This window comes from Cebidichthys violaceus, unplaced genomic scaffold (genome assembly GCF_023349555.1).
Source record: "Cebidichthys violaceus isolate CVI_PGR_0920_01 unplaced genomic scaffold, fCebVio1.0.p SCAF_16, whole genome shotgun sequence".
NCBI classification, from domain to species: Eukaryota; Metazoa; Chordata; class Actinopteri; order Perciformes; family Stichaeidae; genus Cebidichthys; species Cebidichthys violaceus.
The window spans coordinates 7,028,799-7,046,465 of record NW_027176329.1 but is presented as its reverse complement, the minus strand read 5'-3'; the positions used below and the strand labels follow the sequence as shown (position 1 = coordinate 7,046,465).

At 40.9% G+C, this 17,667-nt stretch overlaps 1 protein-coding gene across 1 annotated transcript in view; it reads right to left on the bottom strand.

Annotated features, from left to right (window-relative positions):
- Nucleotides 1-17,667, bottom strand: part of csmd2 (CUB and Sushi multiple domains 2) — a 228,439-nt gene that overhangs the window by 66,947 nt on the left and 143,825 nt on the right. Inside the window, exons 26-32 of the mRNA XM_068710960.1 lie at nt 16,549-16,675; nt 7,838-8,040; nt 7,445-7,636; nt 6,503-6,641; nt 6,090-6,277; nt 1,894-2,088; nt 1,026-1,142 (exon numbers count right to left, since the gene is read on the bottom strand). Coding sequence (XP_068567061.1) covers nt 1,026-1,142; nt 1,894-2,088; nt 6,090-6,277; nt 6,503-6,641; nt 7,445-7,636; nt 7,838-8,040; nt 16,549-16,675 — 1,161 coding nt within the window. The remainder of the gene's footprint in view (nt 1-1,025; nt 1,143-1,893; nt 2,089-6,089; nt 6,278-6,502; nt 6,642-7,444; nt 7,637-7,837; nt 8,041-16,548; nt 16,676-17,667) is intronic.

The following is a 17,667-nucleotide window of genomic DNA, read 5'->3' as shown; positions in this document are numbered from 1 at the left end:
AGAAGAATGGGTGCCCAGTCATTTTGGAGCAGCGCCAGACCTCTGAACGGGCATCGTGACCTCGACATTCAAAAGACCAGGGTTAAGTACCCAAAACACATGCCGACGTCTGCTGTTTGGTGTAATTTAACAACGATAGGACTTGAGCGTCCCCTTAGAGAGGCACGATACTGATAACTCGAGGAAAGAGAAAAGGAAGCAGGGGATAAAAAGAGAGAAAGACAGACAGAAAGTCAAGCCGGGAGACTTCGTGGGCAACTAAGTGAAACATGTTTGCTTCTGTATTTGCATGTTTGAGCTGTGTCATACTTCTGCATTGTTTTGCTTTCTGAATAATTTGCGGCTCCTTCAGTATCAGATTACATATTGGAAGCAAGCTGTGACCTTTAAGATGGAAATGCCAAAACGTAGTGAAACTCCGGGAACTCTGGATCTTCCAGACACCAATTATTTTTTGGTGGTGTGTGTGTGTGTGTGTGTGTGTGTGTGTGTCTGAGACAGACACATTGTATGCCTGGTGTGTAAGATAGTGATTAAATTGCTCTACCAAAATAATGTGAAAATATATGTACGGAAATAAGACAAAATTGATATTGGAACTATCAATCACTGTGTGTAGGAAAATATGAAAAAGAAATTGCATTCAGTAAACCTCAGACTAAAGCACTTTAATTGCAATATAAGAAGACAATGTGTGTGGGAGCTTTTACAAGTTTTCCACAAACTTGTTGCCTCCTACACCTCTGCCACTAATAATATTTAGGTGTGAGGAAAAAAAGCAAAAAAGTTTTCTTCTTACTTCCATTAGTTTGCACAGTACAAGAATATGGGGGATTTAGTCAGGCACCTGAGCATTGTTTGAGTCTGATATGGGCATTTTGTGCATTGTAGAATAACTGCATCTTAAATAAACACACATAATTATCCCCCGTATACACACTCACAGACACACAAAAATGCACAAATAAAAATGTGCTTGGGTAAAATGAACCAATCCAGTAATACAGTGCTCTTCCTTGGCTTACCGTAATCCTTGGGCACCACCACAGAGTACAGACAGCTTCGTGCGCTGCTGTAGTTGCCAGGGTAACCAGGAGACAAGACCACTCCTTCCAAACCTGAGTATTGTCCACCACATGGAGCTGGAGAAAGACACAGAGATGAGACATGAAGAGACAGGGCAGACAGAGAAGGAAGGTCTAAAGCCAATAGTGCACGATTCCATTTCTCCACTACCTCCTGCTCTTCCACCCCCCCTGTTCTATTACTCCTAAATTACTTTTCTTGTCTGATTGGGTTTTGGGTGGAAGATGTCCCTGGTGTTTGCCAGAGTGAAATTGCAATGTTTTCCAAGTGTCCCTCTAGGTTAGCCTGGGTGAGATCAGGCCCGAATCTCCTCTCCTGCTTAAAGATCCTAAAAATGCTCTATGTGTGCTCTAATCTTTGTGCAAGTGCGTATCCCATATACGTCAGTGTGCTTTGCTTGTGTGAAAAAAAAGTGTGGTGTGTACTTGTATTCCACCTGACATGTAACTGAGGCCTCACACTGTGAGAGCCAGATACGGTGGTGCCGGAAATCTTTTACCAGCTTTTCAGAGGAATATGCACAGCGTGTGTCAGTCGTGTCGTGGGAATGTCAGAGAAAAGCCAGGATGACGCAGGTTTTGCCGTGTGTGCGAGGAGCAGATATGCAAAATACGGTGCTCTCTTCAAACTGGCGATTAAATTAAAGCTACACCCTCACATCTATTAACATTAGCAAAACCCACACAGCTCCACACATATACCTGTAGGACATAGCTAAATCCACATGATCATACATGCGTGTTTGCATGTAATAAATCTATAAGTGGTTTGAGTTCCTAACAGCTGTCTCCAGATGTCAGTGTTTACCAATGCAGATGGGTTTGGGTTTGTTCCAGCTCGGCTTGCCGTCTCCCCCCATGATGCAAGTGAGGGTTGGGTCTCCCTCTAGTGTGTAGCCGCTGTCGCAGCGGTAGGTGACAGTGGAGCCCAGCTTGAGGTCGGCGCCCACCCGAGTCCCATTGCGCACCAGGCCCGGCTCAAAGCAAGACTCCCTGGGGTTCTCTGTGGAGAGAGGTAACACGGTGGAAAATCAGTGACAGAAGGGAATGTGTGTTGGTATTCAATAAAAGTTAGTTTTTTTTTTGCATCAAGCTGCAGCGCTGCTACTAGAATAGAAATTGTTTTCTGCCTAAGGTTCCTGATATTCTCGCATTTCTCACTTCCTTCCTTTGTCGCTTTCTGTGCTCATTCCCATTTTCCCTGTGCTTTCCTCTTTCAGTAAATAGATCTCACTGACTGCCACTTTTCTCTCTAGCCCTTGACGGTGCCCTTTCATCTGTGGCTGCTGGAGGTATGTATGGCTGGGGAGACAGACATGCAGCTGATTGAGAGTGGCACGCTCTGGCCCAAGGTCTGCTGACTGCACACAACCGCCTCTCACACCACGCTTCGCTGTGCAGTCAACTAGAGAAGACAATGCACATACGCAAGCTTTCTCTTGCGAACACACAAACACTCAGCCTCAACACACTCACACACTGTATGTAACCACATATCAATCACCACTCCTGAGGTCGTAAGAAAGATGTCTCGATCAATCTACCATCACATTGTTCTTAGGTTGAAAATGTGCATGTGAGAGGAGGCCTGTCAATTTGGCACTCTTCACAACCTTACAGCTAAAATAGACATAGGAAAAAATGCCCAAAGCAATTTAGTTCAATCTTTATACACAGTTCACTCTTGTCTCACAGCAAACGTCAATATTTGACGACTTAACACACAGACACACGCACACACAAAAGGGAAGGTGAGTCAAATGTTTTCTTTTATCAGGAAAACTTCAACTTACAATTCCGTGCCTCAGAAAAATGAGCATCAATATCTACCAACTGAAATCAAATTTTAAGTAGGAAATACTTCAACAATGTTCGTATTTGTAAAGGTCAATAGGGATACCAACAAAGAAGGCTATTTTCTTCTTTCTCATGCAAATAGTAATTACTAAAGTTATTTCATTATCCGTCTCAGAATTAATTATTCATGTTAATGACAAATCATTTAAATAGTTGAATCTGAGTGGACAAGTTGACTATGGTTGACTATGGCTCATTGATCTCCCTCTTTTAAAGCTTTATTTATCACAGAAAAATAGGAAACAGAACAAAATAATTTGCCAAGATACATGTGACTATTCCGAAGCTGATTTTTCTGAGTAATGGTGCTGTTTGTGTGTGTGTGTGTGTGTGTGTGTGTGTGTGTGTGTGTGTGTGTGTGTGTGTGTGTGTGTGTGTATAGACCCAATGCTCTCCAAAGAAAAGGAGCGACATATAGTGATTATTAAATGCATATTTGATTGATGGTCTCTTATGTTCCAGCAAATTTGGATAGCATAGTCTACATGGTGATTTATTCACACACACAAAAAATAGTTATTTCCAAATTCTTAATAACAGTGGTACTAAGTGGTTGATATTTACACCAAGATAGGCTATATATCATGATTAGTTGGGAGACACCAAAGAATACAATGAATGTAAACCTCACATAGCCCAAATGGAATGATCCTTTGTTTCATAACCACATTTTCCACCACGGAGACGATTCGACTGTGAGCTTTGTACTCATATGAGGCTCTTTAGAGCGAATCATTGAATAGTCGACTATTCGGGGTCACCCAATGATGTGAAACTTCCCTTCAACTTCTTTTCTGTTTTTCTTTTCAGTCTGTCTTTAATGAAAATGACCAACATGATGGAGATGATGATTATATTAGTTGTTTTTTTCTTGTTCCACCATTTGCCGGTACAGTGGGGCTCAATTTGCGACCTTTTCCTGTTGTATGCCATCAAGCAAATTCCCTTTGTGCTAATAAACAAGCATATTGCATGCAAAATCAATCTTCTGTGTCCAGTAATTATAACACAGTATTTGTCTAAATACATTTCTCATGATTTATTGATAATAAAATGTACACATAGCACCTTGGCTAAATGCCTAGTTTCTAAGATGAAAGCTGGGTGCCTGCTGACCAGACAGGAGGCTGCCCTTCATGGCTGAGCAGAGTGCTGGGGCCGGGCATGTGGTCTGTCGGCGGTCTGTCTCCGAGAGCACCTGTTCTAGACAGGTTGAGCCCTTTCATAGTCTGATGTAGACCTGAACCTTCCCTTGCCGCCGCCTCCTCCATTAAACCAGCACACCTGTCAAGAGACAGCGGAGGCGTGATGGATGTGGCAGGCATTAGGTGTGGACCGGCCCTGGACTCAAGCTAGTGGTGAGAAGGTCGGTCACCACGATGAAGATGGCCGATTTAAGAAGCTTTATCGCAGGACATTAGTAGGCGTGAGAGGAAATGTGCGAGTGGCATCATCTGTTTTGGAAAATACTCAAAGGAGTTAAAGTGATGTGATGTGAAGTGAAGATGAGCCCAGGAGTTAGTGAAGGGATTGGATAAGACAGATGCGAGTATCAGGGTACTTGTATGTGTGTATCTGCCCATGTCCGTGTCTATGTGTGATATTCAAGTGTGGCTCAGGCATGGCAGGTTTTTGCCCACATACTTCTCTAGAGAGCCTAATCAGACATGGCCAGAAACACGGAAACAGAAAGATATAACGATTGCTTGGTAAAGAGGCTGACAGCACCTCAGGCATATTTTGTAATGCAATTTTCAGTGGAGGGCTCACTAAATACTAGCTGGGCCAACATGTCAACCTGCTTGCTTCTTCACCAACCAGATCCAAATCCACAGCCAAACATGCTTTGTGCCATGTTGTTTGTCTGAAACTGAGGAGGTAATTTATGTATTATTTGGTTATGGTTCATTAGTGTGGAGAATTGGAAGTGGGGAGAGGGAGTTTTTCTGAGCCACACACTGAGTCCATCTGCCCCAACAGATTGGCCATACAATATCACACACTCTATCACACACTGCAGAAAATATAGCTGGGAGTGAGTTAAGGGGTAGACTCTGTAACACTGTCTTAGCAAAACACTGTGCTTCAATACATTTATGTACACTTCGCAAATGAATCATGGCGCCGCACTGCATCAACAGGTAGCGTTCTGAAATCAGTTGAATTGCTTATATAGATCAAATCACAGCACAACACGAGCCAAGAGACAGAGAGCTCAGGGTCGATCTGGAATCGGTTAAACGTCTGATACCTTAAACAGCTCTAATTGAGGCTGGGAGATTTAGGGGAGATTCAACACTGTTCTCTCAAGCAAAGCCCTTAACAAAGATGCCCATTTTAATTTAGAGTTTGTTTAGCATCTGCATATTTGTTCGGAAAAGGCTTTAACATACAGGCACTGAGGCGTTATCCTGTGAGGTTGAAACACTAGAGCAGAAAACACAGATGTGTTGTGTTATCCTTAAACCAACTGGCTGTCCGTCAAGTATGTATGCGATCATTCCCCACCATAGAACAGCACAGAGCACCTTGTGCAAGCAAAAAAAAATGTAGGTCCACAAAACAACATGCTGCTAAGCATAGACATGAGACAACAAAACGTTGTTCGCTCCAATTCATGAGGAGCGTTTTGTGCAGCTGTAACACAAAGAATTAGAAAAATGAAAAGCGCACATGCTGACGGCTTTTCATTTTCATAATGTGTTACTCGGCTACTAGAGGAGGTACAGATCAATAATGAAGCCAAAGCAGACTATGGCACAAATGGGAGGGTGGTGATCAGGACGCTGCAGCACATCCCGCTCTTTAGCTGACGCAATTTTCACACCACTAATCTCACTCGCTTTGGACTAGACACAAGAGAAAGTTAAAAAGAAACAATATGCAAGGTCGATAAGCAGCAGAGGGTAAATCCATTCTCACTCTGCCAGAGGAAGAATTTTAGAACATGAATTGTTTTGGGGATAAAGCTTCACATACTATTTAAAATTCACTGTTTTGCTCAGAATCTTAAGAGGCTGGAGATGAAAAACTGAGGATAAAAAACAAAAATACACAACGTGTGAGTTTCCACTAGCTTGATAGTTTTTATCCAATTAGCCAAAATACTCTAGTCTTTCAACCTCCTTTAAGCAAAAAGTTGCCCACCTGTGTACTGAAGAACAAATCCATTGCTGCTGAGGGAAGCATCGCTGCGGAAAGCCAAGAAGAGTGTGTTGGAGCTGCTCTCGATGCGATCTGGAACGTCTGTGCCATAAAAGCTACCCAGTAAAGGGCTGAGGGAGTCCGGTCCATCGTAGATATGTAAGAAGTCATAACTGGGCTCCAAGCTGAACCTGATTAAAGAAGTGTAAATACAACTTACATAGACATCGCAGCATGAGCTTTAGTAAGGTAAAAAGACACTTCACTGGCATCAATTTAAAATACACAATGTTATCATATGAGGCAATAAGATAGAATATCATTAAACATACATGGACACTCATAGCGTTTGTATGTTGTTGAGTGAAATAGGTCGGAGACAGAAATGTTGGAATTAGTGTGCTACTAAAGCTTACTGGTTGAAGCTAAGAGCGATGACATAGTCCGGTGTGACAGTAACTGTCCAGTCACACTCCCTTCCATGCGGGTACGGTTCAGGATAGTCTGGAGACAGAATCAGCCCACTAGGACCCGTCAGGTTCCCACCACATGGTGCTACGGAATGGGAGACATTGATAAGTAAATGCAGCAGTAATCATAACTCAAACACCAATTTTCGGATATTGTGCATTCATCGAAAGTCTGTTGTCACAGTAAAATAATACAGTTGGTATATAATGAAATTGTTATGACTATTTTGTTAAAACTTGGAGGTAGCAAGTATGTGGTAGATGGCTTTCCAATAGGAAGTGGAAGTGACAAACGCTTAATTGAGACGTAGCTATTGCCCATTGACACAGTGTACCATGATCTCACCTGTGACTGCCCAACCCCTCACCAAAGAAATGATCAAACTAATTAAGCTACGCATTAATTAAACAAGGCAGCTAATTACCAGGTCTAAATCGCCATTGTTGAATCACATTGTTTTGTGATCGTATATTAAAAATAAAGAGTGTAAAAGAGTGGAGGTCTGACTGAGAGGTCTGTTTTGCTATTGAGGAACAAGATAATCAGATTTCTCTGTGTGCTGCAGTGACTTCAGGAAACGTCGAGAGAACACAGCTATCGGGTTTGCCACTTAAGATTCACTTAAGGAGTCTGTTAAGTAATCATGTTAGGAATCTGAATTGTCTACCTAGTTTAGACCAGCAAGAGCGGTGACGCAACAAACCAACAGGATTTCAGGATGATTCAAATTTGTGGTCATGGTCTATTTCCAGTCAAAATCTTAGCAGCAGACAGATTTTTTTTGCTGATGCCACAGAGCACGGAGTTACAGTAGTCTATCTAGTTACGAAGTCGTAGTCCATGCAGCATGACTAGCCATAACTGATGATCGCATGCTGTTTTATTACCTGTGCATGTAGGAGGGTCTGGCTGCCAGAAGAAGCGACCGTTGATCTCCGTGCAGGTAATCCTGTTGGCCCCCTGCAGGATGTAGCCCGGATCACACTGGAACACCACATGGTCTCCGGGCTCCTTGCTGTCGCCGCCGCGGGTCCCATTAGTAGGCATGCCCGGGTCATTGCAGGAGGTTGCAGTGGAGACTGAAGGAGCAAGAGGAGACTTAATAATCAACATGAAAATGATCCTCAGTCACAAATTGAAAAAGTGGTATTATTGTCATAGTTCAGAGTTAAACTTGTGAGTGGTGAATTTTTTCTTTTTTCCCCAGTTACGACCAAGCCATTTAATCGAAGTTCCACTAATGTTTCTTTCACTTCCCTCCCTCCCTCTTTTCTACTCACTAGAGAACTGCAGAGCGAAGCCCTGCTTGCTAGTGAAGAAGTCTGTGGTGAACTGCAGGCTGACAGTGTTGAAGGTGCTGTGGGCGTCTGGGGGCAACATTGAGCCACTGAGCTCCCTCAGCAGGACCCCTCCTTCCTGGGGCCCATCCCAGATCCGAAGCACATCGTGGACCTCCTCCGTGTGGTAAACCAGGAAATGCAGACTGTTAAAGACAAAGACAAGATACATTAGAGGCCATGACATTTAGTAGATGACATTTAGATGAAACCTCTGCTATATTAAGGCTTTAAGCCCCACACATCCCCTTACAATATAGAGCCAGAGAAAATGCTGTTCATTTTTTTTTTTGTCAGAGAAATATTTAAGTACGTATGCTTTGACTATTACCACCTCATATTTATATTCTATTTTGTTCAAACAGACCGTAGGCCCTTTTAATAGAAGCTAATTCAAACAGAAGCTCATATCTTGCAGTGTTTCCATTAACAGCTTTACTCGAGAGAAAAATGTCCATTCATTGGGGATGTGTAAAAATCCTCCATCTTAAAAAACGCTTCCATCAAGATTCAGTTTATTTGTATTATATGGAGGCAAAAATGAAATGTCATTATAAAAAAGCAGAAAGGTAATTTCACTGTTTTAAAAAAAATGTAAATAAGGATGAATCAGAGCCGAGGAGGAGGAAATAAAGGGATTTCATCAAACTACTGAGTATTTATTAAAGAATCAATACACACAAGGTATGAATGTGATTAAAGGAGACAATATAAATAAAGGAAAGACAAAAAGCAGGAAAAGGTCAAGAATAAAGGAGGGAAACAAATAGCATTTAAAAGTGAATCACAGACGTCAGATCCAGAGCATTCAATGGATGTTCCACAATGTCAGTCAAGCAGAAACGTCTGCCACGGCATTTAATAGTTTGAGTCTAGACATGAGAAAGATGATGCTGTCAAAATATCTTCCCTTCACTTTGGCACAGACAGCTGTCAGCCAGCTGGTGGTCCACTGGATGTGAAATGCACTGTAGTTGTGTACTTGTGTTTGTGTGTGAATGCGCCAGCCTCAATGCAGTAGATTTTTAATGATATATTGCTCGGAGCCTTGTAAGTGTATGTGTTTTGGAGTGCTCAGCAGGACTATAAGGATAGAACATGGTATTTTAGAACAAACAAGAGACTGGTGGTAATGTTGACATTCAATATAAAGAACTTATTAAAAGACAAACAGTATTCTCAGCAGCTCTATCCTGCTGCACAGTCTCAAATGTGTACAAGAAATTATTACAATGTTTGTCAGCTCATTCAATTCACACATTAAGATTGTTTTTTCTCTGAAACACATTGCTCTCTTGCATACCTTCAAAATAAGAGAAAACAGTGGCATGTACTGAGATGAAGGTGTTCTCAAAATAAAGGAAAACAATTATTTGAACTAAACTTGACTCACTTGATTCACAGACAAAGCATTTATCAAAACAACAGTTTTTTTTTTCTCTCCAGATTTATGACAGGAAAAGGAAAACATCTTCTCTTAACGTTGCTTTAAATGCTCGACTTAGATGAAGTGTGACATCGTGTCTGCATGTTACTGAGATACTTCAATGCACTGGGTGAATATGAGCTCAATGGGGAACACAACCTAACATCCTGGTACTGCCGTTAAAACTTTAGAAGTTTTACAAAAAGGCATCCCAACCTAATGAAAATGTATGGTATTTGTGACTTCAAAATATATTTGAATGATTCAAAGAGTTATTCAAAAATCTATTATGAAAATTATTTTATCATGAAAACTCAATAAAAAAATATTTTGCCCCAAAGCAAATCCTGACTCTCCCTCATGTTTCAATAATTTCAGTTTTAATATAAAGCAAACACCACTTAAAGAGAGCAGTCTGTAGAGCTCTGCTTATTATATATAATTATTATTATATTCTATTATTTTGCCGACAAGCTTAAGCTAAGCTTATTATAAATCTATTCTATCCAGTCGTCATTTTCTCAAAATCTGATTTCAAGTTTAACATGTTGAATGGTCATCTCTGTCCCAGTAAACCAGAGGAAATCATGGTACTTTTTGAGATTTTAGTAACATCAACCCTTTACATACACTCAAACACAGAGCCTTGAGCTACAGATTATGCAGAGGAGGAACAGCAACCCACTGATATGTCAGGTTTAGCAACAAGTTTCCACCGTTTCTGCATAATTGGTGTCAGACTCCGATCTCCATACTGTCTGATGTGTGAGCAGTAGCCAGAGGCTACTCAACAATGTGCTGTGTGTGTGGATACTGTACATAACCCACTTGACAAGTGCTGTTGTAATGCCTGTGAAAGAAGTGCACATAAAACAAACACATGCAGACAGGTGCACGAGTATCTATTCACGCAAATTTGCGCTGACGGGTATATTTCAAGGGTATGGTGCATTACGCGGCCATACATAAGCATCCCCGCCTGGTAAACGGATGCAGTGAGAGAGACATGCGTACATACAGTACACACATTAACCTCCTTATCTCTGCAGAGCAGCACATCACATGTTTCCAACTTTCATCCTCAAAGAAATGGCATAAATACTAATCCTATTCTTTGTACCCATTCCTCTGCTTACAGTTCTCTTGCTAATATTCACTGAAGCATAAGTAATACCCTCTGAGATATGGTAATCATTCAAAGCTGTGAATGAAACATTGCAAATAAATAAACAAATAAATACATATGTGCTGCAGAGGAGATAGAAGAGAGAGCAAGCTAAACCTGTTTACTTCTCCACAGTGCTCTGTGCCTCACAGACAAGCTATGTTGATTTGGTACCAAACTTAAATTACAAGGCACACATCTCTGTTTTCTCTTGTGGCACTGATAATCAAACCCCTAAGTGTTTAGTCTATTAAGAGGTAGAGAAGGCACCCATTTATTTTGCTTAGGTTGGCAGCAGCTTAAAGATCAAAGACATGGGTGTCAACAAGAGGTTTGAATAACAAAACAAAAATGTGGGTGTGAAAGTGATCCTTCTTTTTGAGAAGAGAAATTGACCCTGAAATGATCCAGTTGAAGACAGACAGCGGTGCTCATTGGCAGCTCTTAAGTAAAAGGTGCCATACCTTTTGCTGTTCGATATTCCACAGTACTTATAATACCTACCTATAATAACTCGAATACCTGATATTCTTTAGCATTATATGATAAACACTATTACGTTAAAGTGATAGTTAGAGAGATGTAAATCTCCCGCTACCATCCTGGCTAGTCCTTCTACCTCCAGCGACCAAAGCTTACGTTGAAAAGCCTCCACCCTGTCATGTGAGAGCCTCATGCAGTTGGATGCTTGCTATGCAAACGCTGTGATAAAACCCTTAGGTACCACCATCTTTTTACCCATGCTCCACCTCCCTTCCCTAGACAGGAGATGCTGAGGCGTTTCACTGGATTTGCCAGCATGATTAATAGAAAAAGAGCATGTTTTCTAATATATGTACTGGTGCCTTCCTGCATAGACTATTAATGTGCATACAGTATGTATGAAATGTATGTTTATCAAGACAGCTTTGAGGATGAGACTGAGTAACAGATGGTTCTGTGTGATTTGCATGGGCAATGTCGGAATCGAGCACCGGTCACGTGTTGGATCCATGTTCGTGTGCCGACTGATCTCCTGTGCTAATGCAACCTTCAGCACTGTCAGACACCGAGTGGCATCATGTTCTACTTCCAGATTTATGTGTTAAATGGAAGATGGAAAGGTGGGTGGAAAGGAAGGCATACATTGAAGGAAAGCAGAAGGTGAGGGAGGGAACAAAAACAGACCAACGTTAATCATTGCCAGGCTGCTGGAAGAAGAGGATGATGGCAGGAGGATAAGAGGTTGATGGAGAGCAGAGGAAGCTCTGAAGGATGGAGGGATTTCTGCTGAGCGGTCGGATGGAAAGGATGGACGTGGGCTGCATGTTAGGATAATTGGTTCCTTTTATACAAGATCTAAATAGCCTATCTCTCCTTGTCACTATCTGAGAGTGAAGGCTGGGGGGCGGGATAAGGAGATAGTGAAAAAGAGAAGATGGTGAGCGCATAAGAGTGATGCAGGACGGTGGTAAGAAAAGAACTTTCTTTGTGGCCATTTGTCTTGCTTTGTAAGTGTGCTTTGTGATGCAGAACCTGCCATCACAGCTGTAGAGTGTGTGCACAGGTTCGCACTTGTTAAATGCAAACAAAATGCTTCACAGTTAGTCATCCAAAGTTGTTTATTTCAGAGGAACAAGAAGAGAAATGTTAGCTTCCAGTGGGGAAAGTCCATTTAAAGACAACTTTACAACTTTACACACATGCTTGGGAGGTGAGGCTGAGTGGTTGGCTGTGGGCAGGGCACATTAGGGATGAATAAAACTACACATTGAGAGAAGTGGAATTACTCTCTCACCAAGGAGTAGGAAATTTGTGTGCGGTTAATGTTTTGTGGAATCAAAGAAAGTCATGTTTTGAAGTTTACGGCTAAGGGCTCTCCTTTACACTTGTCCCCTTCTTAACGAGATAAAGTAGCTCAATCAAGTGTCAGAGGAATTGCCGCGAGGAGATGAGATAGGGAAGAGAGGGATGGAAAAGATTTCTCAGGTCTCTTTTGATTCTGCCTAAATCATTTTGTATTCATATGAGAGAAACAGAGAGAGAGAAATATAGAGTGCCGAGACGCTCACATACGAATACAAAATAGTCTAGCTGCAATCACGAGTCCTGTGGGGAGTCTTCAGAGTATGTGTACGTGTGCATGAAGATGATAAATAAGTAAGTATGTAGGGTGTGTGTGTGTGTGTGTGTGTGTGTGTGTGTGTGTGGTACAGTGCACAGGGATGAGGAAGAAGGGAGAACAAAAAAACATACACTTGCAAATGTCTGCTTTTTAGCAAGTGATTGAAATTGTACGTACAAAGGCTATGTCAGGTTGAGGACAAACCTCATCAATATGTGTGGATGTGGCCTCTGTGAGACTGTCCCTGTGGGATCACCTGTCAAGAAGACACATCCATACTATGAGCTTTTAAAGTCACAAAGCCCATCAGGTAGTTTAACCAATACATGGGTGGTTTCTTGACACCTGAAACAAGCGTGTCCAGTAAATTTACTGCAGGACACATGATGAAATATCATGTAAGAAGAGTTATCATGAAGATAAAAGAATAGTTACAATAATTTTTAGCCAGAAAGAAGTGTGAAATTGGGAAATGAATCAGTGAGATAAAAGTAGAGGTTGAAGAACACACACACACACACACACACACACACACACACACACACACACACACACACACACACACACACACACACACACACACATATCCTTCTACTAGTACCATCCACTTTCCACATTCATTCTGTATCACTCAATACCATCCTTAACCATCACCAATAATTTTCTAACCCAAATTCAAAATGACCAAAACACAATTCAATATTCTTAAAATACCTGCTGAAAAAATACAGGAAGCCAGAAAAACGTCACTGTGTAAAAATAATCCCTATTTTGATTGGTCAAAAACTCAAATTGGTTCTCTGGAAGATACAAAAGCACAGAGACACACACACACACACACACACACACACACAAACTGGAGGAACATTATATATGGTACTCTGTTTAGGGCTGTGCAAACCCAATGAAATATATGTGCATATTAATTTGAGACTGAGGGCACTATTTCTGTGATAGAGGATGACGAATGTGGCTTGCATTCAATTGGAAAAGTGGTATATGCTGCTCCTTAAAGGGAAAATCCAACCTAAAAAAAATCTTCAAATACAGTACGCTATCTTAAGAGTTTTGAGTTGTGAACAAGTCTCCTCCTAAGCTGAAAGTTGCAGACCAGGCGGATGATCTGATTTAAAGAGAAATCCTAGAGCTGCTCCTTAGACAGTGAACGATGGAACAACTACTAAGACACTATGACAACACCATTGATGATATACTTGAGATTTGTGGATATTTTGCTCTCAAAAGACTGCTATAAATGTTTTTACTGTCCAAATCACTGGAGCCATACTGTACTTTGGACAAAGTTCAGCTATGGGCCTTATGACATTGGTCTCCCTGCTCTTCACATACTGCGTTAGTCCCATTGACAACAGTCACAAAAGCACCATACAGTATCATAACCCACAGAGTACACCATGTTTTACAGAAGTGGAGCTCTCAAATTAAAGGGAATATGTATTAATAAATGCTGACTACCAATTTTAAGATGAATGCTTATGGCTTCATTGTTCACGGTGGCCTAGATCTCTCCTTTGATCTCTGTAGCAGTAACCATTGAATGATCCATCGGAGAAATGGCTCATTGCCTCCCTTATCAGCTCTATTCCTTCTATTTTGTAATAATCTATTTATGTCTGTATTCCACTCTCTCCCACCACCTATTCTATCTTCCATCAATAACTCTTGACAAACCAGTCCGTAGGCTTTTTTTGATAACCGCTGTCAATCGGCACAACACCTGGTCTCTCATAAACTCAGTACGGTCTGATTTGTGCGCTACCTTCAGCTACACTATTTGATATACCATGAATCCCTGGGCTAATGCATTGCAAATTCTTCTCAATAATGAATTGCGTGGGTAGGATCAAAGGCATGTATATGGGGCATACCTTGCAGAGGAATGCCAGCAACCCAGAGGTAGCAAAGGTACTAATGAACCTAAACTAGCAATCATGAGGGACCAAGGAGTGTCAGATGTGTAATCTATGGGGCAACATGCACACACAAATAGATCCATGAAGACAAACAAACATAACTCCTACGGTATTATGACATGGCACAGTGAACAAACAAGTATACAGTGCAGTCTGAACGTATCAAGACATGTTTTTCATTGTTTAGAAATAATTCTTGAACATTGGACTTGAAAACAAACTGATCACACTGAGGCTAAAAACTTCTGCTGATGTTTGTGGACAAATATCAAAATGATCACTCTGATGTCCCTGTAGTTTTGTTTATAAAATGCATAAAAAAAGTGCTGGGAGGATTCATACATGTTGGATTATGATGATGATGATCATCTAGGAATTGTTAATCCAATTCATGAGAAGAGGAAGATTATAGCCTCCTTACTTAAACCCTCTATTGTGTTCTCTGCCTATCCATCTATCCATCAATCCATCCATCCATCTACATACATACATACATACACTATTGCTCAAATGTTTGGAATCATCTTCCAGAAAGGCTTGATTTGTTACATTCAGATGGCTGAGAAAAAAAGATGGCTCTTTTTTAAATGATCTTTCATGCTTTTACGTTGTTGAAAATCTTCTTTACAAATATATATATATATATATATATATATATATATATATTATTTTTTATATAGGGTTTTTAAATAAAGTCATGTTTTGTAGATGGAGAAGAAATCGCAGCAAAATGGTTATACCACACTGACAATTGAAAGAGTAGGAATGAAAAAAAAGATCCCTCTTAGCAACAGTTGAATAAGAATAGAAGGAATCACCAGTCGTTGGTCAAATAAATTGGAAGCTTAGCATCAAAATGTGAGCAGATTAAGTTCCTGTTTCAGTGTCAAGTGCACAATAATGCCTGTAAAGAGATGGAATTTGAACAGGTGTGTGGCTTTAGCACAGCTATTCTTCAAACGTTACAATAGAAACGGAGAAGGTTAGTTTAGGATTAGCACTATTCAAACTGGGTCAATAAATATCAGTCGGACTATGGACTGACAAATCACAGTTAAAACATATTTAATCGTACAGCTGCGTAGACTACAGAGGGGCCCAACATATTTAGACCCCAAATGCACCGAATGAAACAAACATCTGCATACATTAATCAATGCACTTTTATCATTTATATATTGAATGAATACAAAATAAACGAGGATGCGTGCATGAAGAGTCGATGGAGAACGACAAATAGAGCCGGTTGGAAACCACATTGCTGTGGCTGGAGGAAGCTGAATCATGTAGCAAATTATTCCCAAAGTTTCATTACGTGGTAAAGAAAGTGTCCCCATCACATTGTGGCTGATAAGCTAACTGTGTGTCCCCAGGTAATGATCACAGGTGCTCCTCTTTGGGGTGTACCATTCACGGCACAAACCCCAAGGAATCAACACCCTGGGGCAGCCCAAAAACACATTCAACAAACATCTGGGGATCAGCGCAGGATGAGCTGCAGGCCACGGTGTGGGGAAAAAGCACACCTGGGCTGTTTGGCCCTGCTGCCACTACAACCCTGGCCCTCATGAGTTGCTTGACAAGGACAGGCCTTCATGATGTATGGACAAATTATGCAGCAAATATATTTGATCAATACATAACAAGAACAAAATATGGTGCTGGAGTATAACCTAACTTTAAATTGTCTGAAAAGGGTATCAACAAAAAAACCTTGCGTCAAAACTATTCACCTTGCAGGATTTGTTCTTAATTAAATTTAATCAATTTCAGTAAAGTAAAGCGTATAACACATAAAAACACTTGACTTTCTTAAGGCTCTGAGGTGGCATTTCCCCTCACCCAGTAGTAACTCAACTATTGGCCAATAGCAGCTCACCGAAGATTGATTACACAGCAGTCTGTGAAAGTGATGAATACCGCTGCAAAAAGGGGGGCTAAATTGGAAGTATATTGAAAGGTGGTAGATTGAAAGAAAGCCTGAAAAGAACAATGTAATCAGAAAACTAGAAGGCACAAACAGACCTAATAGTGCTTCCAGGGGCGGCCTCAATGGTCCACATGCAGTGCAGGTTGTGTTCATATGGAGCTGGATAGCCAGGAGACAGTATACGACCAGAAGGCTCATCCTTGATGGTGCCGCCACACTCCGCTAAAAAGACAGAGAGAGACAGAGAGAGAGATTAAGGAGGCGAGCAATGACTAGGAATAAAATAAAAGAAAGTGCAAAATAAGTACGAGCTCATCAATGTTCTGGAAGTCAAATTACTAAAAGGTTACAGCAAGGTTAACACACTTAACATCCAGAAACCGGATCATCCCACTCCCAGTAAGTACATCACATCAGTTTCCTCTCATTATTATTAATTATTGACATAGCAGTCATATGCTTAACTGTGATGTGCTTCATCATATGGCCTGCAATTTGACTGATAGGAGGGAGAGCAGCCAACTCAATATACTCTATGTGTATCTCCTTGGCTCAGCTAAAGCAATCCACCATCTCAGCCAATGACCTCATCTCGTTGCCTTTGGAAGTTGACGGACTTGTTGACTGAACAGCACAACATTGAACATATTAAGTTTAGTGTAACTTGTTAAGAAGACATTTTGACTGATATGGCAACATATTGAATATATCTTCAAGGATAAATCAGAAAATATATATAGTGTACAGAACGAATACACAGTTTCCATTATGGAAGTATCACTGATGTCAGCATCTGCTGGGCAACATTGTAGGCTGTAGATCACACCAGGAGAGCGTCAATAATCATTTGTTCATCAGACGAATGTCACTGAGCATGCCTGCAGGTGTGTTTGCAGTAGAAGTAGTAGTAGACAACATGATGGTTCTAGTATACTATCACGGTTCAATAAGCCCCCCTTAGGTACACAACAAACACCAAACATAAGCTCAGTCTCTCAATATATTGACAACAACAACAGAAACACTTGTTTATGAAACTACAAAGCAGAGGCCAAAACATTTAGTTGAGAACAGTGTGAAGGATGTTTTATTTTCAGCTTCAAATAATAAATTGCCATCAGAAATACTGACTGAATAGCAATTGTACCCCCCCCTTCAATTAATTGCAATCTCTTACTCTACTTAAAAAGGTGAATGGAGAAAAAAAAGATCTT